At 37.6% G+C, this 27,846-nt stretch overlaps 1 protein-coding gene across 1 annotated transcript; it reads right to left on the bottom strand.

The window, feature by feature from the left end:
* Window positions 1-209: 209 nt before the first annotated feature.
* LOC112957537 (opsin-5-like) lies at window positions 210-27,819 on the bottom strand. The gene is made up of 6 exons (XM_026051188.1): window positions 27,699-27,819; window positions 18,597-18,802; window positions 5,168-5,267; window positions 4,186-4,290; window positions 1,268-1,491; window positions 210-663 (listed from the first exon to the last, which is right to left on the bottom strand). Exons 1-6 carry the CDS (start codon window positions 27,817-27,819, stop codon window positions 229-231), a joined length of 1,191 nt encoding a protein of 396 aa, XP_025906973.1. The 3' UTR covers window positions 210-228.
* Window positions 27,820-27,846: the final 27 nt, after the last annotated feature.

The following is a 27,846-nucleotide window of genomic DNA, read 5'->3' as shown; positions in this document are numbered from 1 at the left end:
ACAAAAAGTTTCTGGCTCTGAGTGTGCTACCTATCACTGTAATGAACTTCAAAGGGTTTTGTGCCCTATGTCAAAAGGARGTATTGCTTTATCATCAGAGTTGCTAGAGTTGCATTGCCATCAGCGCTACAGCAACTGGTGAAATGAAGATTAGGAAATCACTCCAGTAGTGATTTGAGGGCTCTTTCTGAACACAGAGTGGTTGTGTGTGTTTACTGGCCACAGAACTTACAGTCTATCGCATTCAATATCTGGATTATTAGATGGTGTATCAAAGATACCAAAACACACTTCCCTGTTCACTGGAGGTGGGGTATTGGTTGGACTTCCAACCCCAGAATCGGGGCTTGATGCAGGATGCACATCAGCATACTTCTGTTCTTTCTGAGAAGGTTCTTGTTTTTGCTTGAGGTTTTGGAAACGTTTGAGCTTCACTGGGTCCTTGACTTCTTTGGCACAATGGAACAAGATGAAAATGTCCCTCCGAAACTTGGAGCTCATTCCAAAGTAGATAATAGGGTTGTAGAAGCTGGCAGATTTAGCAAATAAGCTGGCAAGGATACTGGTAAGACTGGGCACAGGGTGACCACAGGCAGACCATATAGAGATGACAGCATAMGGTGACCATGCGATAATGAAGGCTGTGCAAATGACAATAGAAACCTAAAAGACAGAAGAAAAATAACTTTAAACCTCTTCTGGAATCCTTGARGAGAAGATTTCATGGAAGAAGTGATGTGAGAGAAGAATGAATAGTAGCTTGAACTTTTGTCTGGAAGTGAAGCATTCAGGTTATGACACACAGGGGAGTTACAGACAGGCCAAGTATTGCTTGGATCAAGCTAGCAAGACCAAGAGGCCATRTATTTTAGATTAGCACAGTGTTATACCTGAGCAATACATTTTCTAATGGAAAAGCACTACAATTCTGTGTATGTTTATGTGGTTTTAAAAAGTTTAGTACAGGCTTAAGCCAATGATAAGTAAGTAAAAGCTCCACTGTAACTTATATGTATAGTCAGAAGTCCAAACCAAGATTTTCCTTTTATGATGCACTCCAATAGTACTTAGATAATTTTTAAGATTTGATGTTAGTTTAGTCTATGGGAAGGGGAGGAGTTTTTAAATATCTTYATGTTATCCTGAGTTCAAACCCTGTCATTGTGGACTGTGGAGCTATGAAACATGATGGATTTGTTTCATTGTTTTCCATCCCAGCTGAGAGCAATTTTAAGGTAACGGGCACCAACATGAAACCCAAACTCACCCTTGTGACATCTCGCTCCATCCTCCTCTGTCTATCTGTTGGATCACCAAGGCCTGTTAGCATGTGGCTTAATTTGACAGTATTGATAATTGACACATATGAGAAAATCATGACAATTACAGGTAGAAAAAAACAGCAGATAAAAATGGAGACAATGTAGGATTTGTAGATTGTAGAGAAGTTGGCTTTTGCCCAGTCTATCTCACATGTTCCATACATGCGATCTGCAAAGCAAAAGTAGTTTGGTTATCATTTTTAGAACATATATCTGCTTTTGTGTGTTCCTTTAACCAGTTATAGAAGTGTGGTTTTCTTCTTTTAGAAAATAAAGAACAGAGTGATCTTGCTGGTTTTATGAGCCATGACATATTTACATAAAGAATTTTTCAAGACACCCAGGCAAGAAAAAATATCAATCAGGAGTATCATTCTGTTCAGTTTAGATTTCTGGGGTGAATCACTAATGAACAGACTGTTGTTTCATAATAGGAAACTGAATAATTTGTTATAAAAATGAGTTTTCATTTGGTAGACTTGATATTCTTGAGTGCTATCTTCTCTTATTTGACATTATCTTCTACATAGCAACTTCCTAAGATGAGCATCATAAAAAGCAATTATAAAGAGATAACGTACCAAAAAATGTGAAAAGTCTTTACTTATGTTGCAAAGTAGGAAATAAAAGTATTAAAGTTTCCTTTACAATAGAAGCCAAAAGGTAATGAAATATTTATTGTTGTAAAAGGGACATGAAAGAAAGCTAACGGTAAGATTCAGGTGATGATAAAAATCTACAATTACAAAGGAGTTGCAATCTCTTAAAAAGTAGTTGGATGGACTGTGAGATCTGCAACTAGTGAGATTTACAGAAGGACCTTAACTGATCAGACATCTAAGGGAAAAAGCACTGGGATAAGGTGCAGTCTCTATAATCTCTATATAATAGCTGTGCTTTTAAAATAGCTTAATGTGCTTGCTAATGTGTCCTTTCATAAAAATCTTGAAGTTTGAAAGCTTCATGGATTTTCTGTAGATTTGGAATTGTTTTAAGTGAAACAGGCTGATTTTTTTCTGATCAGTGGTGGCAGCAAACTGCAAAATAAGTACATGAAGTTTGAACCAAAATTACTTAAGCAAGTATTAGCAGGTCCTGAAAATAAAGAACAGGTGAAGCCTATGTGATTTAATAACAGAGCTCTCTCTGACCTCCAGTGGTAATTCTTAAATAAAAAAACAAAAAAACAAGGAAACACTTTAATTCCCCATGGGTGAGCTGAGGTTTAGATAGAATTAATTAAAGGAGCAAAAGACAAAAATCTATTATAGGCCCYACAAAAAATCGCTCAGTAATCTTACAAAAGTTTTAAGTACTTCTGTATATGTGTCTTAAGTAATAGAAATATATATTTGTATTCYTTGCTGACTTGTTCATCCATAGATTCCAAAATATTTTTCAAGAAGATAATCACAAAATCCAACTTAAAAACAAGTTTCTGGTTTGTGAGAACAGAAAAAAAAACAACTTCTAGGTGATAAAAAAAGGAAATTGCTCTTATTTCCTATGAACCAAACTTCTGAAAGATCTTTTCCCTCCTTCCTCAGGGACACTGACAAGTGCATTTGTAAAACTGGATGGGCTCCTAGGGACTTGCACAGAGTACCCTGTATAAGCAGAGTCGTGGGGCGTGTGGATACCCTGACAGGGCAGAGGCTCCAGACCTGTGCCTASGGACGATACTGGATGTCAAAATCCTTTCTAGAAATCAAGGGGCAGTGAGGATTCAAAATCTTTTTTAGAATTGAAGGGCTTATTTGAAGGACTTATTAAATTGAAAACTTAAATTGCCAGAAAACACATTAAGAATGAAAAGTCCAACCCYTCCTCAAGTTTCATGGCATATCTAGAAGACAAAAAACCCAACAACATAAAATTAGAAAAGTCATCCTGACTGACACTAAAGATCCCTTTAGTCTGATGTCCTGATAATGGGTTGGTTTTGGAAAAAGCATGAGAGAACAGTTATATAAATGGATGTTTTCTTACATTCACCTTTCAAGAGTAGAGTTTATGTATTTAAAAAGTCAGAGGATATATATACATCATATTATCTAATAGACCTTGCTAGGTTTCATGACTTCTCAAAGATACTTATTTAAATGAACTGTATTTTGCCTATCAAAATATCGTAAATGTCTAGCAATGGCCCCATGAACAAAATCTTCAGGGAGTAAACTTTCCTAATGTCCACTATCATGGCACTTACCCTTTTCCTTTCCTAAGCACATCCTTAAGCCACATCCCCCACAGAGCCTTAGCTTCCAACAATGGCCCTTATAAACAAGCTATCAAATTATCTGTGTTCACAATTCACCTTTTTTTGCCCTTTTTCCTCCTATTTTTTCTACTTTTTTTTTTTTTTCCCATGTCCTTACTTTACAACCTAGTTATTTCTTGTATTGACAGACTTTCTGGCATCTTTTTCTTCTTTTTCTATTTTGCTGTTTATTCTTTCAAAAAACTGTTCCACAAAWTCTTTTTTGTCATGTCTTACTATAGTTCAACCTTAGTTTTAACTTGCCAGAGCTTGTGTTCTTTTCTCGCTTCCTAATTTTGACAGTTTTTGAAGGATGGATTTTGATAATTTCCTTTACCTCTCTGTTTAAACATGCCAAATATTTCTGGCCCCTTTTTTCACTGGTAATGTGCTTTGGTCCAAGTCTCTTCTAAGGTATTTTAAGAAAAATCTCCTTGTAGTTGATAGTATGGCAGACACCACTCTGGCCATAAGTCATGCATGATGAATGATTTTCTCATTTCCTCTCATAATCAGTCTAGCTTTCAGCAGGGAAGAAAGGKAAATATCATTGTTCAGTTAAATAGAGAATTGCCAAAAAAAGCACAATAAAACATACGTTACCTGTATAACTGCCCCAGCCAAGTAATGGAGCTACTGACCAGAAGAAAGCTGCTATCCAAATGAGAACCAGAGCTACCGTCATGCTGCTGTTGCTGATACAATTACCTGGAAAGGAAAGGAAAGGAAAGGAAAGGAAAGGAAAGGAAAGGAAAGGAAAGGAAAGGAAAGGAAAGGAAAGGAAAGGAAAGGAAAGGAAAGGAAANGGAAAGGAAAGGAAAGGAAAGGAAAGGAAAGGAAAGGAAAGGAAAGGAAAGGAAAGGAAAGGAAAGGAAAGGAAAGGAAAGGAAAGGAAAGGAAAAKAAATATTTAGCAAGGTTTTTAGCAGTGGAGATGGTAAAGAACAACGACTGTCCAAGATATTCAGGTTGCAGAGGAACAGAGTATTAGAGAAGGAAGAGATGTGGAGGAGAGGCTGTGAAGAGAACATCTCACAGACCCAGGGGCAGCAAGACAGGAGCCATGGGGACAGAGTAAGGCTGTGCTCGGGTCAGGAAGCTGTGGGGTATTTCTGCATGAGTCTGCCTGCAGAAGGGACTGGAGGGGCTTGCTGAGGCACCAGAAAACAGCACTGAGAGGTGTGCATGGAGTGCAGCCTTCCAAAGCAGGGTTATCTTCAACAACCAGAGACTTCCCTCAAGATTATTTTATAGATTAGACTTGCTGTTTTATTGTGTGGTCCCAGCAAAGATATATGCATCACTTAAAAATAATTTAAGCAGTACTTTGGGCAATACAGAGTACTATCAGGGCCTGTGATATCTTTGGCACAAGGGTGAATTTTACCCAGGGTGACCAAAGTGTACTATTATAATTTGGCTCTTATTTGGGTTAACTCTCAAGAGGTCTATTCAAACACATAATGAATGGGTTAGGTTATGGTTTCCTGCATCTCATTTATCTTTGATAAAAATGCTAACTGAACAGGCTACAGATTTACACCACAGCAAAGGAAGGCAGAGTCGGACTTGCCTTTATTCCTTACCTCTCTCAGGATGGCAGCCTTTTATGTAGCGAGTCACGCTGATTACTGTAAGGGTATTAATGCTAGCCAGGCCGAAGAGGAGCGTCAAGAACCCATCAACCTAAAAGAAGAAGAAAAAAAATTGCAGTGCAGGAGGTTCTTTTACTGCAGGGTGCCAAAGGGTACCAGAACTGCCAGGTTTACTCCTGTCATTTTCATATTAATGCTCTTGAAAATTGYTCCAGAAACCAATCTGGGGAGTATAAAATGTCAGGAAGAGTTATCTTTTATAGGATCAGTGAGCAAGGAAATGTTCAAAAATTAGAGAAGTGCTCTGTAATATACATAGAGAAAGCAAACACACCCTCAACTGTATGCTTTCCAAAAATGATTTGCCAAATGAAGGAGAAAAAAAGATGAAATGAAAAGAGGTAAAACTTTGAATAAGAAAAAAAGGACAGGATGCAGTCAGACATTTTGGATGGAGCAAATACACAAATTGAGCACATTCCTTTTAAGTCAAAGTAGGCAGAATGCAGATATTAATGGACTTGGTTGATTGGGGGTAGGGAGGGAGAGAAACAAACCCCACAATTAAATTAAAACATACAAAGCTAAAACAGCCAAATAGACTGGCTCTGCAGGGATGCTGCTCTTATTGATTGCCTGCTGTTCGCTGAGCCCTGCTGCTCGTCCCTGACTCACACAGGCAGAGCCTCACGGCTGCGTGGACTCCTTTTGACGTCAGCATCTCAGCAGTCTGTGCACAGAACAGCCACAAATCTGCTAGCTTCATTTCTGGGTATGAATTTACTGCTGAGGATAGTGAAGATGGATGTAGCCATCTGCTAGGGAACACTATACGGCTGGGAAATGATCCAGGCAGCACTTTGAAGGCAGTCTTATTTTTGAGAGCCTGGAATCATAAACCAAACTGACAAGAGCTGAGGATCTCTCCGAGGTGCCGGTTTTACGCTGAGTGAGGTGGGAACATGGAATAAGTGTCACTGGACCTCAACTTGGGATTTAGGTAGTGAAATTATGAGAGGAAGCTGTGTTATCGTTGTAAGGGAACAAACTCAGTCTCTGTGTGAACTGGCACAACTGCCTGGGAATTCAATTTATTCCGGGGTTGAATCTGTGGCTTTAATCCAGATTTAAAGCTGAGTGCATGGTGGATTATATAAATTAAATTGGGTGAAGGGTTAGGAAAGGACAACTTAATCTTTTCTTCTGCTGTTGTTTTTTGCTCCCTCCATGCCCTTACACTATCTCTATATACTTTTTAATGCTGACTTCTACAGACTCATGACATTTTAAACATATGCACAATATAYTATTAGAATAGTCTAAATCCAGTCTAAATCTAAATCTACGCTCCATTTAAAATCAGCTTATACTTCCYGGGAAATTGTTACTATGATTTCATCAGAAACTTTCATCCTTGGCTGTCTCTGCTGCTTACAAYAAGCTGCACTTGCCTGAATTTGGCCAATTGTCAGCTTTGGGGTCTAGTGAAATACTCAGAAACACGAAAGTGCTCTGCAGTTCATTACTCAATGGATGCAAACAGCTGCCATAGCTGTGTGCTCTACCTGTACTTCACAAATTCAGAAAACAGCATGGTCAAGGACTACCGAGTAACCACACAGCATAAGATTAAGCAATTGCATTAGTTGCTAGGTTAGAAAGCAGTGTTTCAGCAGTGATGTGAAGAAACATGCTGAAATTAAGCCTAAAGAGCTATGAAACTTAAAACTAAAGTACTAGGACAAGCTGCTTAGTGCGCATCAATTAGTCCCTCCATGCTGGTACTTGTTAGCTTGTTTGTCTTTTTCACTGAAATATGTTTGAGTTTGTTTTGTCACCTGCAGCTGTGCACAGTGTTGTTCCAGTACCATTTTCCTACTGTGAGAATCGAGAGATATTTATATTAAATCGTCAGTTCAAATAGATCTTAAGCACCCCCACAAACGGAGGAATGTAGGCCTCGAAATGCACTCGAGAMTTGTTTGTAGATTGGTTTGCAAAAAATGCAGTTTTATGTAAGTCAACATATTTCATAGGACTGCRGAGTGATCAAAGCCATATGCCATTTTCACACTATTTCTTGACAGAGTATTTTGAGCCTGACTACATGAGAATACTACTGCTGCTGCTCGTAGGCCATGCTCTGGAGGGCTGCCCTTCAGAGACGTGGCCAAGGCCACACAGTTAATATGTGCCTAAAGTGGCAGGGGTCTCCTGAGCTGCAGCTGTGCTGACCACAGACTGTGTTGCCGCTCTGAGCACATACGAAGGGCTGTGGAAGAGAGAGCTCTGCTCCCAGGTCTTGAAAAGACAACACTGATTATAGTCAGCAACCAAAGCAGCTTCTTAGTATTCAAAGTAGTTAGCAACAGCATAATTGGTCGTGGATAGAGGTACTAATATATGCCAGCAACAGTAAATTAAGGTATGCTTATTTTCATGCAGGTTTAAAAATACCTGGAATATCAGCCAAAGAAATGCAAGAATACTATGTAACATTTCATTACATTTTCATCTTCCCAAGATCTATTTTTCCCTTTTCTTTTATTCTATCGCTTGCCAGCTCCTTCCTTCCACAGTCATAGCCTTTTCTGGGATCCTACTCCAACTGCAGCATTTCCCTGTTAGATGACCTCCCATTTCTGTGTAATGCAGTGTTACCATTGGCCTTCCTGTTATCAAATATGATCAAACAACAGTTATGCCTATAGGCAATAAAGAATCCTTGTACATACGGAAGTTGATCTTATGGTAATTTTGAACCAACAGCCTTTCTCTTTAACTCATTGAGAAATAGTAAGAAGTAAAATAGAGAGGGAAATCAGTGGATTTTAAAGCTTTTCTCTCAGTGCTGTATCAACAACTGTATCTTCCTTGGCTGTATCGATCTTCACAGAATTTGCTCATTATCTTTATTGCTCTGCGATGTTAAGGCACAAATTAACAAAAAATGGTTTATTCTTTGTACTTCCTGTACTTTGTTTTAAGTCTCATTAACGCACTTGATAGTTTATTTACAACCCTTAATAAGCAGAGCTGTTACTGCACGCAGATATTAGTTTTTTAAGGTTTGCTTCAAACACACTGAAAGTCAGGAATCTCCTTTACAAAACTAAACTTTTAATTATGAACTTGGATGTGCCCTAGTTTTTTTGCTTTTATACTCATGTATCCCTTCAGACTTCATAAAGATAGTCTTCATTTAAAGCAGATGGAATAAAATAAAGCCTATTGTTCCTATTCGTGGCTTAATTGAGATTTAATGATGCAAAAGCAGATTACCAAAGTAGCTATAATATTTCAGTTTAGGCTGAAACAGTAATCTCACCAGCCAGAAAGGCTGCATCGCTCGTTTCTCTGACAATACAATACAATAGAGACACTGGTGAATCTGAATTTCCTGAAAGGTACTTACATCCCTTCTGAACCACATGTCAAGACACATGTCTCCTCTATATTCTCCTCAGTACATAAAGAAAAAGATAAACTTTAATAGGGATTCTTTTTCTATTACAGGCATTGAAACTTGCCAAATTAAGCTTGCTCAAAGTAATTTTATCAATATGAATCTTTTTTTTTTTTTTGTGATAATAAAGAGAGAACCTCCTTAAACTCAAATACAAAAAAGCAGCTGATCAATCTATACAGAATCTACCAGGAAAAAGTAGGTAAGATCTCTAGACAATAGCATTGTTAAAATTTTAACAAGTTTTAAAAATGAAGCTATGCAGAAGTGAAGAAATATTTGAATCACATCTAATCACAACCTTGTTTCCCATTTTTGCAATACCTCGGTAAACTGTCAACTAGATCAATTTACTGTATCTAAACTCTTCTGTCACATGGAAGAACTGCCAAGGGACATGACTAAAATTAGTCCTCATGATAGACTGCTCAAAATCCAAAACGTATAGGGTTCCTAAAGTACAAAGATAATTTCTTAAAATTTACTGTGATATTGGAAGTGAAAAAGAATATTAGTCCACTACAGTTTCCACAGTGCCTTCCTTACATGCCAGGTTACTGTGCTGAGTGGCTGCATTCTGCCCCTGCAAGCTGTTTGAGCAGACTTCAAGAGTAGCCCTACATTAGAGGTCATTTTATTAATCCAATCCATTATGGGTCCCTGATAAAAACAGAATTTAATTTACCGAAAAATAATAAGAAATGAGATTCTATATGATTAGAGAATCACAGAATCTTCAAGGATGGAAGGGACCTCGGAGTCCAACCACCTGCATCTAGTCCAACCCCCCTGCTCACCCAGAGCACGTGGCACAGGGCGGCATCCAGGCGGATTTTGAAGAWCTCCAGAGAAGAAGACTCAACAACCTCTCTGGGCAGCCTGTTCCAGGGCTCTGTCACCCTCACTGTCAGGAAATTTTTCCTTAAGTTCCTGAGGAACTTTTGGTACTTTAATTTGTGGCCGTTTCCTCTAGTTGTATCAGTGGCCACCACTGAAAAGAGGCCAGCCCCTCCTCCTCACTGCCTCCCTTGAGGTATTTATAGACACTGATCAGGTCCCCCCTCARCCTTCTCTTCCTCAGGCTGAACAGGTTTAAGCTATTAAGCAAGAATATCAGATGCTCAGTATTTTGCATTCACCAAGTAATAAGACTTTTCTATTGACAGCATATATAGAAAAGTAATTTAAATATAGGAAAAATATTAAGGCAATATTTAGGCTGTACAGTTCAAATATATAGTTACACTGCACAGCCAGTCAGTGCCAGCTATTSACATAAGCAGCAGCTAATGTATATCAGGCTTTGCCCTTAGCAATGTTCATGAATCAAGAACAAGGCTACTTGCTTGCATGAAGTTATCTTAGGATAATATACTGGCTTAATCAAATGAGATTCAAAGTGTATTTAATTTGGGCTGGCTTTTAACTTTAACGTGAGAGAGTTGTAGCTTTCTCATGTCATTATTTATATTTATAGTAGTATATACCCCATAAAAAGACTATTTTTAAGCCAGTGCCAAGGCATAACAGTCAGACCAAGCATAAGTGCCCATCCTTTAACAAGCAGAAAGAAATTTCCTTCAGAATTTCCTCATAAAATCTCATCATGTGACAACCTCACTGGAAGAATCATCTCTACACATGCTCATGAGCTTCAGTCTCATGCTGTGGGACCACAACTGGATTCTTGCTTCCCTTTGTCAAACCATAAAAAATGAAGGAGGTGGGAGGAGAGGAAGCCAGCAATGATACAGCTCATACCATCTAGATCCATATACAGCTTCAGTTTAAATGCTTAATTAGCTCCTCTTCACTTCAGTGATGTTACGATTGTGCCTGCTTGTTCATTGTTAGCATCACTTTAAAAATTAATAAATAGATATATAGACAAAAAGAAGAAACAGCTACTCGAGTCACCACCATCATTCCTATAATTGAGCCATATCAGACCTATAACTGAGTCATCTTTATGTTTCCTTAGAAAGCAAAGCTGGCTTTGTGGACTCCGTGATCTAACTCCAATAACTGGGATAGTTTAATGTCAGAATAAGTCCCGGTTTTATTTTCAAAATAAAGGTGTACTAGATGTTATTTTGCAGAATATCACAGTAAATGTTTCTGTAGTCTTACCAGCTCCCCGGGGAAGAAGGGGTCACACTGATTGTTCATGGCCACTGTAAAATAGCCCAGGGATTACAACTGACCTTCCAAAGTCTCCCAAGTACAACTGTGTGYGCTGTTCTCAGCAAGAATGAATCTGCTTACGTAGTCACAACCAGGTTAACACACGGTCATTTCTGATGCTGGCTCAGTGCCTACCAGTGAAGTTTTTCTTCTACTCACAAAGCTCTTAGGCACAAGACAGGGCAGGTTAGCTCAGGTGCCAGTTCAGCTCTCAAAGGCCAAGGCTAGAATGTGCTAAGTCCCTGCAAAGTGCTATGTGGAGCTCTACTGGTATGCTGGTGAGCTTAGCTCTTTAGATCCCTCACTCAAGTAAGTGGAGAAAATGAGGAGGAATGAAAGATCCTAGGAAATGCTTATAACTGTAAAATGGGTGGGCATTGTAAGGATCTTCATAACACATGCACAATGTAACACAATTATAGTATGTGATTGAACCAGATAACTCCGAACAGGAGAGCCACACTCATTGCAAAGGTGTCTTAGTAGCCCAGGGAAAACCCAAATGAAAGTAGAAAAGATATTAACCTTGCCCTTAAAGAACTCTTGTGAAAGCCACCTGGTGCAACTTCATCCTTTGTCAAGGGACAATTGTGTGGCAATTAATTGCTAAATATTAGATGCTGTGTTACAAAAAGCCTATTTCAAGGCATGGGAATCTTACGAGTTCAGTTAGCACCAGAACTGGCTCAGAACCTGAGCAGGAATCACTTCTACATATTAGAAGTGTACTGATTTAGTAGAATATACTTTCATAAAATATAGAAAAATAAACATAAGGCAAAATATTTAGTATACTCATAGGCATTATCATAGTGATTTCTGCGTTTCATATGCAATTTTGGTAAAAGTGAGTGAGAACATGGCACAGTCAGGATCAGGAAGACGTGATTGTCAGTCTTAGGGGGAGAAGATCGGTGGTGAGAAGATCTATAATGAAGAAGACAGGTGATGAATAATAGCTTTTGAGAAGATATTTAATCTCTTTGAACACTCATCAACATCAAAATAATGAGGAAGACTATTATTTCCCATGTAAGGAAGTGGAAACAAGGCAAGAATATTTCAAATTCCTCAGAGACAAAAAGCTAACGCAGGCTCTGGAAATTCCCAGCTTTGTGCAGTCACTACCAGACAGTATCTGCTCTTTTCAGGGCATTTACACGGGAGTTAGGTGGCACAGAAGGCACTACATCAAGCTTGCCAAACAATCAAACAGGTAGTTTGAGTATCCAAAGTATTTCAAGCACCAAATACATAACTTCCCTAATTTGTCACAAGAGACTGCAGAAATATCATTTATGGAAAAATGAGAGAGAATCCATAGATAATGAAAACTGGCATAACCTCCCTGCAGTCACATTACTTACACTAAAATGATCTTCTATGTTGCTAACGATTCTGTTTGTGCAAAAGCACAGCGCTTTCCCTCTTCCATGCAGATGAAGTATTTTTCTCATTAAAATTTAGATCAAAGATATCAGCGTGATTTGCTTTTACCACTTCAACTGTAACATGCACAATCTTTAGATTATATCAAGGTGGGCCACAATTAAATAAATAGGAAAGATTCTTTACTCAGTTTCATTTTTCTTTCTAGCATTCTGTTCTCATTTGTGAAAGGGAAAAAGAATGATGACACATTCTGGTATTCATAGTATCTCAGATATAAAAATCATCCAGAAAAACATCTGAGACAGGAGGATTTTGTAGCACAATATGGACAAAGTAGAGGGCACCTTTTTTTTTTTGACTTTGCTCTATAGATCAACCTCTGTATCTGCCTTTTCACATTTTAACACCAAGGTGTTAAAATGAGCTGAATACAGAGATAAAGAGCACCTTTAACATCTGTTTTATCTGTTAATGCTCTTAGTGACAGTTCCATGATTTGACTTTGAGTTATTTTCATCTTAAATGTCAGAGTGATAAGCTATATATAAGTAAAATCTCAGGAAGATCATACCACAATACTGTGCTGACATACGCAGTAACTATTTATCAGTTCCATTTTTACATTTGATTTCATTTGTTTCTCTAATTTCTTTTGCTTAATTTCTACAGCTTATAAGTACACAGCTGACCATTTTTCAGCTAAGATGGCTTTCGAGCATTTCCCTGCACTATTATGATTTTGGAAAAAAAAWTTCTGTTTTCCTCTGTCTTGGCTTCAGTCCTAGAGTTACACTCTTGGATAATGGAATATGCAATGATATTGTGAGCTTTTTACACACCAAGCAGGGTTAAGGCTCAGTATCCTCCACCAGTGTCAGCTGGCTATAGAAAGCACTCCTGGGGGTTATGGTACTTGTGTTCTTGCTCCATTGAGCACAAATGTTGGTGAACTCCAAGTTTCTTTATGTAGAAGGTTCCAGAGAGAGAGAAGAACAAGAAGATGAAGAGGAAAACCATGAAGGAATAGTGACATGAGTGCTGTCATGCTAGCCAGGACAGTCTTGGGAGCCATCTGGGAGAGAGAGAGGGAAGGAGCAAATCTTCACCCACCTCGACAGGTGTTGCTGGGGTTGAAGAGGAATGTGTTGTGGATTTGTCTGGGTTTTAGGAGCGAGAGCTCTGTGGTAAACAGGATAGCCATATGGAACAGCTGCTGGGGAGAATGAGAAGGAGAGGTGGTTGGGGAGAGACATGAAAAGGCTGCTTCTTATGCAGGGAATGAATGGAAAGTGGGGTGATTTGGTGAAGGGAAAATTAAGTGTGAGAACAGAGTAAGGTGGATGAGAGGTTGTACTGGAAGATGTCTAATGAAGAATGCAATAGACGTAGTGATGCTGTTTACCCATTTTCTTTGTCCCAATACCAGCAGTCGGAAGAAAGCCCATGAGTTTCCATTTTGGTCCTTTCCATCTGCCATTGCCTTCATCATCCAGTTACATTGACTGCTGAGCTACCACTGCTCAGTCATCTCATCCATAGCACGAAGGAATATTATACCTCACATAAAAACCCTGTCTTGCCTTTTATATACATACATCACACTCAGTGTCAACACAGTTCATAGTCTAGTTAACTCTTCCTTTCTTCAAACACAATTATCCATTGAGAAAGATGTAAAAATCAGGAAAGGAGAGCAAAAAGATCAGAAGTATAGTTAAAAGCACCTACCAGTGAATGACCATGTTTTCACSTATTTTTTTCCCCCACAAGAGGCTAACCATGCATTTTTATGCATCCACATACTTTTCATCAATTATTTTGCTGTGCTGCTCTACAGTGTAGTCAACATCCAAAGACCATGGGGGTCCTATGCTACAGAGGGTGTTCTCACTTCATTTTTGTGCAAACCCCATCCTAGTAAGTCAAACATTTCGTGGTTCATTCTCCCCTCTTAGATGTGAAAGACACTTGTGGCAACCAAAGGATTAATAATGCAGGAGGAGAGGGGAGCAATCAGAAATGGACTTCATGCAAGATTTTCGGAACAGGTGGCTCAGCGGGTAGCCAGTGATTCCAAACTGAGACTTTTAAATATAAATGAACTGTTCTGTAGGCTACTGACTACCTGTGAAGCCTGATGAGTACAAGGGCAACTGCAAGCATTTGACATGGCAAGCAATCAGGCCACAGTTTTACAGGACTCAGCAGAGCTTTAAGGACCTGTTACTAGCCCATTTCATTTGAAAATATTGGCATTAATGCATTTCTTTTGAGGGTTTAAGTAGCTAGAAAAAAAAGGACTTATGTAAACCGTATAATCATACAGCTCTTATCAGCTACCAGCAAATGTTCTGTCAGATCCAATGTCTTTTTTTATATTTCCTTATAAATTCAAAATATATTACTCAGTAACGAGGACTAGAATGAAGGTTCACTTTCCACATCGGACTCTCTAATATTATCATTAAACATTCAGCTAAGATATGCAAAGCCCTGCCAAGGTTCTATTCCCTGGAGAAATTAACAGGATTTGAGCTTTTAGATCTCCTGTTTTGAGGGATTTTTTTTTAAGTCTCATGTCAGAGATGTTGGAAAGGACAGAAATACCTGGTTAAAGACCAAACGGAAAGACAAAATACCATAGTAACAATGAAAATAATGGAAGGGAAAAATAGTTGTTAAAATAGGAGTTTCACGTTAGATCATATCGGTTTTAATTATTTTAGAATGGGACAAAATTCTAATTATTACATTATTCATAGTCACAAATGCTCATAATCTACTAGTAGTAGATACGTCAGTATGTCAGTATGCTACACTGACATAGCATTTTTTTCTGTTTATTTCAGTATAGTTACTGAAACATCCAGCTATTCACAGAGATCTAAATTTGCCTGGGCTATAGCTGGCAACTTGATCAGTTTACAGCACCATTATTTGGTTGTCTTATTGATAATCATAGCAGAGCCAAGAAAAAAAGTGAATGTGCTAAAGACTGGCTGGCCTCCCTCTCTCCAGATCAGSACTCATATGCATTGGTAGGGCAAGGAAGGGTTAAACAAGACATAAAAAACTTAAGAGAGCCAGAAAGCCATCCCTGGAAAAATATATCTGTATAGAGTAGTAAGTGAGCTGGATATAGAGTAGTTGGATATAGTAGACCAACCATGCAACCTCATTTCYGAAAATAAAGCTCCTTCAATTCTCCACAAAATAAAAATGTTTAACAAAGGGAAGTTCTTTTTCTACACAGAGGAAAAGAAAACTGGCACATGCACATCCCATTCAGCAGGTGTGCAATGATGTGGTCCTTTTATCCCAAAGATAATTTGTTTGTTTTTTAATGGAAAGTTTTCACAAACCAGACTGTTTCAGAATGAGGAGAAATATCTGTATTCTTATTYCCACTCCCTCTAGCTGGGACAAACCAGGTATGGTAAAGCTTACTTTAAAAAAATAAATATTACCTGAGGGCAGAGACTAAGACCCAAGACAGGAAAGGAAAATAGGTGGATTAAGTCAGGCGAACTCATGAAGTAAAGAGAAGTGACAGGCCAGCTTGGAAAAGTAGTTTCCCTAAGTATAGCCGCCAGCAGAAGGTGACTAATCACACAGGAGCAAATGCTCCTATATAAAAGTATAAATACAAAAMGGTGGGTTTTTTTCCACTTACCAGCTCCCCTTACAGATCTTAACTTTGTTGTCTTAGATCTGAAGTATAATTGATAATATCCAACCACTGTACCAAGCATACACAATTTKTCTGTCCTTTTCAATATTTTTCTACAATACACTTCCTAAAAACCTAAAAATAGCCATGTTGCTCATGTAAATTCTGAAATATCTTAAATACTGCCTTTTGAATTGTTTAATTCAAAACTCAGTTTAAACAAATTTTTGAAAATCCTAAAGCAGAACATAATTTGGATAGAAACAGGGATGTGTTGTTGGATGTATTCTGCTTTTCACTCAGTAATTCACAATTAGCTCCAAGTATTCATTCAGACTGAAAATGGACATTTCCAGATTTCTCTTTGCTTTTGCCCTTTCTAAAATATAAGTTAGAAGAGTTATTCAATTARCGGGAAATAAAATTATGCACTTTTTTTTTTTGGTTTAAAATTACAACACTTAGAACAGATTCTTTGCACAGGTAGGCCTAGAGTGATTCAGCAGAAGTAGAAATGTTGATTTATACAAGTCCAAAGATGATGAAATTTCTGGCCATTAAGAACAGTTTTATTTGTCATGAGAGACATTATGCTTTCATTCACCATTCGCCTTCATTCATTCAGCCTATAAAACGGCAGATCTAGTTGCTGTATGTCTTCTTTTTTTACCCCCTTGTAATTGAAATAAGTAATTTTTGCCTATATYGCCATAGGATTCTTTTAATATAGGAAAACAAAGGTTACACGAATTTTAACTAGCCTGAAATCATGGTCAGTTCCTGTATGAAATGATGAATTTTAGTTTTAGAGCCTTTTGAGGATTACCAAGGAACTTTTTACACAGTTACAGGGTGTTGGGTGGTGGTTGTTTTTGTTGTTGCTGTTTTTGGAAAAATCCTATGTCACTAATGTCCTGAACCAATACCGCCTCCTCACTATTTTGTGAGTTCAAACTACAYCAAACTACAGCTTTTAGGTTAATCAGTCTCCTCTGGGAAATGTTACTCTGCACAGAGTAAGCCTTTCTATTGAAGGGAAGGAGACACAAGCTGCAAAAGTTCTCTCTTTTATGCTGCACTACTAGCTATTGCTTAGCCTCCCATGTAAGTAAAAATAAATTAAAATATAAAGGAGGATTATTTCTCTCTACCTTCTCCTTCGTCATGATCTTGCTTGATCCTTGCCATAGGCTATCCTGTCATTTCCAAGTTTCTGATTTCCTTGTGAAACCAGCACTCACACTGAGTCCAACCTCTCTCACAGGTGTGTTACTGGAAGCACCAGTGAGCCAAGCCTGTACCTACATATCTGTGGGAAGTATTTATATTTTCCTTATGCACATGGGCATTTTATAGAATTAGCAATAATAACAAGTTCCAATTACTCCAACAAAAAGATGCCTCCAAGTTCAGGATGATTATGTCACTCATAAGAAAGGAAGAAAGGAAGTCACTCATCCCACCTTAGATCCTGAACTAGAAAAGACTATAAGAGTAAGATTAACCATACAAACAGTTACAACAGATACAGTACAAATAGTTGCATGCTAAAACTCCAAAATACCCAAATCCAAGTGCTGTGTTTGATGAGACTCACCAAAAATAAAGTGATCACAGGAAATAAGAAGGCTTTGTGCAAGATGATGCTTTAACAAGTGGTAGCTTCCATTGCTTTGAGTTAAATGTTAAAGTGCCAGCAGTCAGGTTGGATTGCAAGGAGTTGGGGAAAAGAAGAGCTTTTGTCTTTGCTTCCAGCATGACTGGTAGAAGTTAAATGAAGTGAAATAAAGAAAACAACTCTTGCAAATAGATGAAGCTAGAATGTGTTATCATTCATGTGGAGAAAAAGAAAGACGTGTTAAGTATAAGGAACAGAATGCTATCTGGTGAATGAATACCTGAGAAGGAAAGTAAGGAAGGAGGGAAGGAACATGTGAGTCTTCTTCCAAAAGCACAAATTCCAGCCAACTCATCGTCTTTTTTCTTTTTTTTCTTTCTTTCTTTCTTTCCTTTTTAGTTTAAATGTCTACACTAGCTTGCAAAACACAGAAGTTCAAGTGGAATAATAAAACACTTTACAAATGCACTTTTGATCCAAGTGAGATAAGGAAAAAAAGACAGACTTTCCACTATGGAAAAGAAAATTAGTTTAAATAAAAGAAATACTACCACTGAAGTGTAAAACCAAGACCAAATCCCCCTAGAAAAAAATGTAATTTTATATTGTCTTAATAATAAATCTTCCTTTATGGTATTTGTGGATTCAGCAGATCGTTGTTGATATTCTTGAGTAACCACAAGAAAACAAAGGTGACAAGAGTCAAATTGCAAACACGCTGTAGTGAAGGACACTTTTAATGCAATAATTGTGAAATTGGAATTATGCAGCCTCCTCTTACATTTATAGACCCTCTCCTGCAAAAGAAATAATGAATCTCTGATTTATAGAATCCCTTTTTTTAACACTTAATTACATCATGCTGGTAGAGGGGATTTTTGTGGTAGCAGAAAACATTCAAAATTGGCCAAGAGCTGATGAAAAACATAGATTTAAGGAGATAATAAACTCAATGCTATTCTTTGGCAGGTTACACAGTGTTCATCTTTTCTCTTTTAGTCCTGCCTGGTTATTTATATACAGCACATATACAGAAATAGCTGTACTTGTATTGTCTAATTAAGTGTTCCTACGTGTAATCCAGTCTTACCTGGCAAGTCCATATTGATGTGATAATGAATCCGTCATCTCTAAAGACGTTGAAGATTTCAATGATCCCTCTTGAATAACCGAACACGGAGATACTAGCATCTGACACTGCCAAGTTAAATGTGAGGTAGTCTGTGGGCTGCAGAAGAGCTCTTTGTTTATACAGGACAAAAATCACAATGCTGTTTCCAAACCAAGACAGCCAACCTGAAACAAAAACGGTAAAATTCATGAAATCAAAAAGAAAACCAAACAAGAAGCAAATTAGTATGTAAACATGCAATGTCTCTTCTAAAATTATCTTTGTATTCCTTTGGAAACAAATTAAATTATTTTATCTTCTCCAGTGTAAAAATTGTGCCTAAAGCATTTTTAAGGAGCTAGGGTCATTTCAGAAGCAGGAGCAGGTGAATAAATCTGGCAAAAATGAATGAACAGAAAGAGCAGGTGAATTTGGCATGGTACATTTGTATGTTGAAGGAAACCACTATWTAAAGATCTGGAAAAAGGAGTTTGCTTGTTAGTTTTCTTTTCCCCTAATTAGATAGGTAAGAACAATGAAACATTCTTCTGGCTGAAAAAGGAAAGGGAAAAGATTAGTAGAGTGGAGCAGAAATTCTGCCAAACCTGCAGCTGCTGAGGTATATTATGTACAAGAATGGATATTAAAAGTTCATGCACATAGCCAGAAAGTAGTTTTACTTGTCTTCCCTAGAGAAGTACAGTCCTTTCAAAACTGATCTACTTGTGGCATGTATTGTTTATACTTAGAATATTTTATTAGTTTGTACAATAATGCCCATATTAGTCTGTATGAAAAGAACATTTAGAGTAGATCAGAAGCTTTGAAGTCTTTATTCTTTTTTCCTTTTTTTTTTTTTTTTTTAATCTTAACATACTGCCTCCTCTGTGACAGTCCTGTTACAAATTAGGTCTGACTTGCACAAATCTCATTTCAAGAAGAAAATGGGAAAGGGAAAGAATTTGGTGCAAATCAGTTGCCTACACAGCTGGAGGAGTTACTTTTCAAAATACATGTTGCCATTGCTCTGCTGATCAGTGCAGGACCTGGGTGGTTTGCACCTCTCTAAAATGATGCAGAAAGGTGAAAGMTAATGATCTCAACAAAATGTTTGCTCATAAGCACTTAATGCAGCTGTTTCTGAATGCAGCTCCAGCGTGGTATTTGGAGAGGGATGAGCAGCCAGCTGAGCCCAGCAGCTCAAGAGCTCCTGCTCCCAAAACAGCTCTGTGCACTGATGGCCTTGAGGTCACTCCACCTCTATGATGTGGAACAAGACAACATCTCCTTTGGGTATCCACAGTTAGGAATCCATGAGTTAGTATTTTTTACACATAGCTGGTGCTTGGTTATGGGTTTATATACGTAATCTTAGCCAGCTGCCTTCCTTTAAGAAGGGTTGTTGGTATCCACAGCACAGGCACCTGGTGTTTCATGGCTCGGTTGCCTTGGCTAGCAAGGCTCAAAAGCAGGGATCTAGGAGGAAAAATCAGGGATCTGGGATCTAGCATCTCTCTGCAAAACTRTCACAGACCTTTAGGGCAGGGAAGGAGAGATGGGCAGTATTAACCAGACTAATTAGTATTAATCAGTGACTACTGATACAGTGGGTACCCATATGTATGCAAGAGTATATACACACCAATACACTAATTTGTATATGTGCATAAACATGTATTATTATAATGATAACAATAATAATAAATACATCTCTAGTTTGACCACTAGGTGACAATGTTTCTTAAAGGAGTCTCATTTCCAATGCCTGTGTGTACTTCAAACCAGGAACTGTCCCTGTCACTTCGCTGAGTCTGGTATTATAAGTAAGCACAGCAGGGGACTAGAAGACTGGTTTCTTCAGAAATATATTTGGGTAGTTTACAGTTCAAACAGGATAGTTATTTATTCATGTTAACTCTACTTCCTAAAATATAAGGTAGTTTCAAGGCAGTATGTAGGAGAATGTTTTCCCWGTCAATATTAAGATACAATTGTCTGCTAAATGGTAGACAGAAAATAACACAGAGTTTCCTTAGTAAACATTAAAAATTTGTCAAAGGAGTGTAAAGGACAGGAGGGCTAGCCTTAAAGTGTCTGCACTTCCTGCACATGCACTGGCCTTCATGGGAGCAATACACAGAACAAATGACTCCTTAGTCTAGAGAGTCTGAGAAGTTTTCAATGGAAGTATCTTAMGCCAAACAGCAGTAGATTACTTTTTGTTGAGTTTCTTCCAGAACAAACAAGAGAGATATTTTAGAGGGAGATGACAGGGACAGAGTATTTGTGATCACCTAGAATCCATCCAGACACTGATATTGGGCTGAGGGAAATGCTGAAGGAGACAGAACTGCAGCTCACCGCTGTTCAGAGCACTTCTGAGGGCAGAAGCAACTCCTATCAGAGCAGGCTGGTAACCCACACTGCCATTTCCAGTCTTCAAACACATACCGTGTCTTGGAAAAAGACCATGTAAATATTCTGATCTAAACAAAACAAAACAACACCCAAAAACTCAATTCTCATTCAATTGCAGAGTGGCAATCAGAGTGGCCAGCACAAGGACTATCAACCAGAGAAGCAACTCTGCGGCACTGGATCTCTGGACCATCAGATGGATACACTCATTAAAACTTGTTGAATATGCTGGCTTATTTATTTAAGCAAAAGAAAATGAGAGGGTAGTATTAGTAAAAAAAGTAGTAAAAAAAAAAGTAGTAAAAAAAGTAGTACCCCTCTGAGAGGGTAGTATTAGTAAAAAAAGAGGGTAGTATAGTAAAAAAAAAAAAGGTCTAAAATATGTCTTAAAAAGGAAGAGGAAAGAGAGCAATATTTCTGACACTCTTAGTGAGGGCAGGAACTTCCCCAGCTGCCCTGGGTCGATCACAAAGATCCYGGAAAGAAACCTATGAACCTCAAAGTGCTATAAGACTTTGGTATCACCAAGTAGCATTTTAGTAAAACAGAGAAAAGAACTAACTAAAGGAACTAGATTTGATTTTTGCAGGTTGCCAGCAATGGTACCTCATAAAGCAATCTAGGGGAGAAAAAAAATCTTAAAGTAGTCCTGGCCAAAAAGSAGGTTCAAAGGTTTCAGCTGAGATCAAAGAGTGCTCAGGAGAGAGGAAAAAATAAAGGATGAGGTAGAAATTGAATGTTTAACACAACATAGGGTTTGGAGAGGAGTTGAGAGAGAGCTCTTCCATAATGTGTATTGCACTCTAATATGGGCTGCTCATCAATGAGAAACTGCAAGTGCTTCTGAAGCAGCAAAATCTGCAGAGAACCAGATTACTGGAGTTTGTAACACAGGACAGGATTGAGGGCCACTGCTGTAACACTTGCAGGACTATAGTGGARTAGGTTAAATAGGTATTGATAAATATTAAATATTAAACAATTAATGAGTCACCTTCACTCCTTGGTAACCTCCTTTAATCCATGGACAGTTCTATGAAGACTTTATTTTGCCCAGGAAAAAAAAATATTTGGTACCACATTTACAAGCATCCTGAAGTAGGAGGAATAGGAAGGATACAACCTTTGTATTGCCTCTATGCTGTTCAGTAATAATCCTTCTCCTGGAATAATATCTCCTAATTGTGGTTTTTAATGCATAAGTGTCAAAAACAATCCATCCTTGAGGTAGATGTTATTACCCATGATTTGCTGGGGAGAAAGGGGAAGTTTAACAAGCAAACTGGTTGTACTTAAGAACTAACACCTATCAGCCCGTCATCAGTCTGTACAAAGAGCGAGCCAAAAAGCACACAACAAGAATGACAGAGGACACTGAAAATTTCTGTGCTGAAGGAGACAGAAAACAGTGACGTTCTTTAGCTCAAAGAAGAGCTAAGAGGGAATGTGACAAGGYCACAAATCCTTCTCCCAGATCACTCAAGCCTGAGCATGCAGATGTGCTCTTTTTCTCTCATGCACCTGAGAGACAGTGCAGCTCCTCTGTTTGTGTTAGATCTATGATTTCACAGGGTTCAGTTTGGTATGAGGGAACTGATGGCTCGGAGCTGATCAAACACATTTTAAATAGATGATAGTATTCAAGCCCAGCTAAACCAGTTTATTACGCTTTGTACTTAGGCCTGTCCTTACTAGATGGAAATTGTCGCAGGGCCCATGCTTGTAAAATCTTGTAAAAAGAAAAAAAAAAAAAAAAGAGGAAGTTTAAATGTATCAATTTTGAGCTAAAAGGAAGAATTGAAAAAATTACCTATAAAAGGTGAAATCTCAATGTCACATGATGAAGTTGACTCTAACTTTTCAAGTGTCAAATAGCCTGATTCTAGCTTTGAGAATCTCCATGCGGGGTAGTCATGAATGAAGTAAATTACTGATTCAACTACCTGTATGCAGGCATAAATACCCTTGTGGAGAATTTTGCTGTAAGAGAGTTTCATATTAGAAAACTTCATTTAAAATAGCAGGGAAATACGGAGAATTTTCAAAGCTGCCATTAACAAGTCCGACTGTGAAGTGCCCCCACCCTGCTTTTAATCTTCMCCATTAATTATGCATACACAATATCCTACCCAGGGCAAGCTGCCAGTTTTGGCAGGAAGAAGAGTCATCATGCTTTAGACTTGACAAAGCATGAAGAGATTATTTGTTCAATAACTGTGATCATTTTGAGGATGAATGTTCTGTGAATAGCTTGTTTCCTTTCCTACCTGCCCAGATTCATCTGTCACTTACAGCCCAAAAATAACACTTTTTTTTGTTACTTGTCAATAACAGTTTATCTTCACCCTCCTGAAAGGTGTACCATTTAAAGGCATCTGAGGTTCACCTGGTCTGCTACAATTTTCTGATTGGATGGACAAAGCTTTCAGCATCCACACTTTTTTTTTTTCTCTAACAAATATCTTCTCATATTTATTTAAATGAATGCAAAAATATKAAATGATTAGCTTCATAATCAAATAAAAAAAAAGAATATTTGCAGAGAGATAATTTGACTATATTTAGGTAATTTTCCAGGTCTACGTTTGACTTAGCTRGTATCTGTGGACAGCACTTCTAAATTCTATAAGGTAATCATTTAAAAGGATTTTTCACAATATTGTATATTGCCTTTTTTTGTTGTTGTAAATTATACCACTTAATGCAAAGGACAAAAGGTGCTCAGACATAATGCTAGCAATAGGACTAATTCCCATCTGCTTCTCCAAGAAAGAGAACAGGGAAAACAGATTGCACTGAAGGGGGATGCTGACCCCATTGACCCAATGAAAGGAAATGCACCCRAACTGATTGCCTTCAGCTGACATCTGTGATGCACTGTGAGGGTACCCTRCTATGCAACAGTCACAGAACAGCTTTTTTTTTTCCCCACTGTGTTCATTCTCTAGCCAAAGTGTTAGTGAGGAGAATGGTGACGTGGTGACTGGAGTGTGAAGCCTCAGACACCACAGGCATTGCAAAAATYGTTCTCATCAGCAGGATGATCCTTGTACTTCGATACTGGCTTGCTTGCAAAGCTAGTGTGTGATACTTATTCCAGTGTGGGCTGTGGACTCAGATTTTCCATAAGGTATTCTGAGAAACCCCCAGATCTCTGTCTGAATTGGATGCAGCTTGGCTAATATATGTTTCCATTAGTGCATTTTTACTTCTGGCATCCATGGTAGCTGTGATAATATGAGAACCTCCAGAAAAGAACGCGTAAAGATGTCCCCATTCTGCAAAAARCTCTTGAAAAAAACTCCATTGAGATGTGTGACTGCAGGAACACTGACCAAAGAAASTTAGTTTTATTGGACCTTATCTTATGTAGATGAAAACATTCAAAGGAATCCCATCTTCCAAGTAATGCTAACATCCCTTTGAACATTTATACATGAGAAAACGTACATCCACATTTGCAAGAAGCTGCACTGAACTTGTTTAGATGCAAGAGAGGAAAGGATTTTCAGCAGTTACTGAACTGTAACATCTGAAACACTGAAGACCACTGAAGATAGACATCAAAACAACAGAGAATTAAATATGAACATATTTGGGGCTCTGTTTAAGGTAATGTCACTAGACTCCTGCTCTCGCAAACTGCCTTTCAGGCCTCCTTAAAGAAATGCAGACACCAGAAGGTAACACAGAGACTGACCTTGGTTCCCTACTTCTTGACCGTCAAGACTGCGCAATGTGGAGTACTTCGCTCTGCCACATCACTGAGTCCCAGAGACCCAGTTATCGGTGCTCATAAAAGGAATAGCTATAAAGTTTTATTGTTAGTGCTTGCAGAACTGAGGCAGTAGAATTTTAAGGAAAAAGAAGAYTTGGAAATTTTTCTGATTTGTACATTATTAGTGTGTTTTCTTTTTTTCCTTGAAGTTCCCATTGCAAGAAAGTATACCTACTTTGATTATCTTTTAACCAGAGCTGTACCACATTTCAGCTGAAGTTGTATTTATASTGGTTATATGTAATCTGCCAGAAATGCAACTTGAGTTTTTAATCTGGAGTTAAATAAGACTAGTTAAATAAGACTAGTAATTATATAAAGTTCACTTATAAGGGTTTATAAGCATTTCTAAGCTTTACAAAAGGATCTAGAACAATTAAGAGGCACATACTGGCTGAATTAAACACACATTGTTAGTATTAAGTGATTGTATTAACCACACACAGCCACATAGTGGCTGTATTAAGTTATCATAATAGGACCGAAGTTTCACAAAATGCATGGCAGAAGAACTTAGTAATGGGCAAACTTAGGCCCCAGACAGATAAATTCAGGTGGAGGTCAGATTTCTAATAGAAGAATATTGGACATTCAATATAGGATATAGTATATAAYCTATAGGCTATACATAGACTTTATATACCTCCTCTAAATGTAGAATATATAGAGATGGTATATAAAGCATAAATAAAGTGTAAAAATAATGATTTTTATGTAGTGGGAAAGAGTAGTGGAAGTACAGTTTTTGTTTCCATTAAAAAAATAAAAAGGATGTATCTCCAATGATTTCTGTAGAGACGCTTGGGAAAATTAGAATGCTGAATTTCAACAWCTTAAACTGTAATAAATGAAAAAAAAATCCTGCCAAACTTCTTATTTTCTTGTTATTTTCTTGTCTTCTTGATAAAAGCTGACCATCACATCACAGAATTACTGAATGGCATATTTAAAATAATTAGTTGACCCTGAAGACCAAGAAATAAGGTAAGTCATATGTCCTGATTAGTAAAAAAGTATTTGCCAAAAGAGATAGTGCCACTATCTGCAACATTAGAGGGTAACATCTCAGTCAGTCAACTGTTGGAAGAAGTATGAACCACCAGGGTAAATCAAAGACTAAGAGTATCAGGAAAGTAAAGCGAGTGATAGCATTCTCTTTAAGAGCAATGGCAAGAGCCTACTTGGATGCTGTATGTAATCCTGGTTACCTGTTCAAAAAATATGATTTTTTTTGCAATAGGCTGCTGGCATAATAGTCTAGAACAGTAGTGGAAATAGTATTATGAGAGAAGATTTTTTTTTAAATAATAAGTTGCTTAACAGAGGAATATGAAGGTTGCCCATGCAGTAACGACTGTTCCTCTACAAATACAAGGTGGCTCTGAGAAATTGATTACAGGCAGCAAAATTATTTCAATTAAAGTATGTGACAAAAAAGGTATAAACTGGGCATGTACCACTTCAACTTAAAATTTAAGAAAAGGCTTCAGGCTATCAAGAGATGAAGTCAAGAATAGCCTTTTGGTTTCAAGGGTAGTAGCAAGAAGACCAAAATCCCCTAGCAAGTTATAGAGGGAAGTATGATATTTTTGTGAAGGGGATTATATATATCACAGCAAGAGACTGGCCTGCAAACTCAAGAGATTCTTTTTAGTCCTAAATGCAAATGATTAATTCATTAGCTGCGGTGACCAATGCCTGGATATTCATGTGCACATACATGAGTAGATTTAGGATAAATCAGAACATTGCTTTATCTTATTTATACTCTTTAACTCAGTTTCCTAGTATAGATGCATAACTTCTCCTACTAGAATCTCTATTTTTTATTCCAAATACAACTATGTTTTTCTAAGTCTTACAAGTAAAGAAGAAAATCTCATATGAATGTATGAAAATATTGTCATTTTACACTGTAACCTTCACAGATCTTTCTACAGAATTTGTTGAGGGCAAACAGGCTATTTGCAAGATGCTATATAGTTAGAAAACCTGCCCATCTCAATTCTTGAAAAATATAAACCTTTAAATATACAATCTTTAGAACAACATATTTAATAAAAATCATCTTTCYTGCTATTTTCCTGTGAGGTTTTATGTTTAGAAATTTTGATTACTGAGTAAATTTACATTATTTGAAATTGCATACAGTTTGCTGACATCTTGCCTTGAGTATGCCCTAAATAAACAATATTTAAACAAAAGACAAGCAAACAAAAAAATCCAGAATCGTTCTAGGATGAGAATTCACATCAGGTTCCATTTCCAAGCTCTTATTACATTGTTTGTAACAGATGTTTTGCAATGGAACAGAAATAAACACAGGGTATTATGACTACTAACTGTCCTACTGATATCCTACTACTTAAATTTTTAATAGAACCTGTTTGAAGCAGTTTTCCTTCTATGTTGATAGAACATATTTAAAGCAAGAGCAATAAAGATAGTTTCAACATTTAAAAAATTACAGAGCTGTATTTCTTGTCTCTGCAGGAGGTAATTGTAAGATGCCAACCAACTGGCAGAAGTTCTGGAAATCACAGAACATTAATTCAGTGCTAATGAGACGTTAGGAGAAGGCACAATAGTATCATGTTTTCTGATAAAGTATTTTTTTTTCTTTTCCTACATTTTAAATTCTATAGTCATTATTTAAAAGATTATGGGCTTATCTTATCCACTTCTTCTCAATGTTTTTGCATTATTATACTTTTAACAAAAGAAAGCTGTACCTCTTTGATTTATAGCAGCTGAAAAAAAAAAAAGGCTGCATTTTATAAAATCTTGCTTCTTTATGGATGAAAAGCAAAGGAATCACTTTGAACTCTATACCAAACTCTACTAGGAGTTTAATTTCATAAGGCAGGCAGAGATATGGTACATACCTAGAGAGAGCAGGTAGAAACCTATAATAGTCTCTCCTTGTTCTGTTACAGGAGTCTCTTTGTTCTGAAAACTGTTGTTGTTGTTCCTCCATGGTGCCTGTGGAGAAAACTGGAGAGACATTTTCAGCAAAGCTTATGGCCCAGGACT

The sequence above is a fragment of the Nothoprocta perdicaria genome, unplaced genomic scaffold (genome assembly GCF_003342845.1).
Source record: "Nothoprocta perdicaria isolate Ctin4 unplaced genomic scaffold, notPer1 scaffold_73, whole genome shotgun sequence".
Classification (NCBI taxonomy): domain Eukaryota; kingdom Metazoa; phylum Chordata; class Aves; order Tinamiformes; family Tinamidae; genus Nothoprocta; species Nothoprocta perdicaria.
The sequence above is the reverse complement of the archived record's forward strand: the minus strand, read 5'-3'. Positions and strand labels throughout refer to the sequence as shown.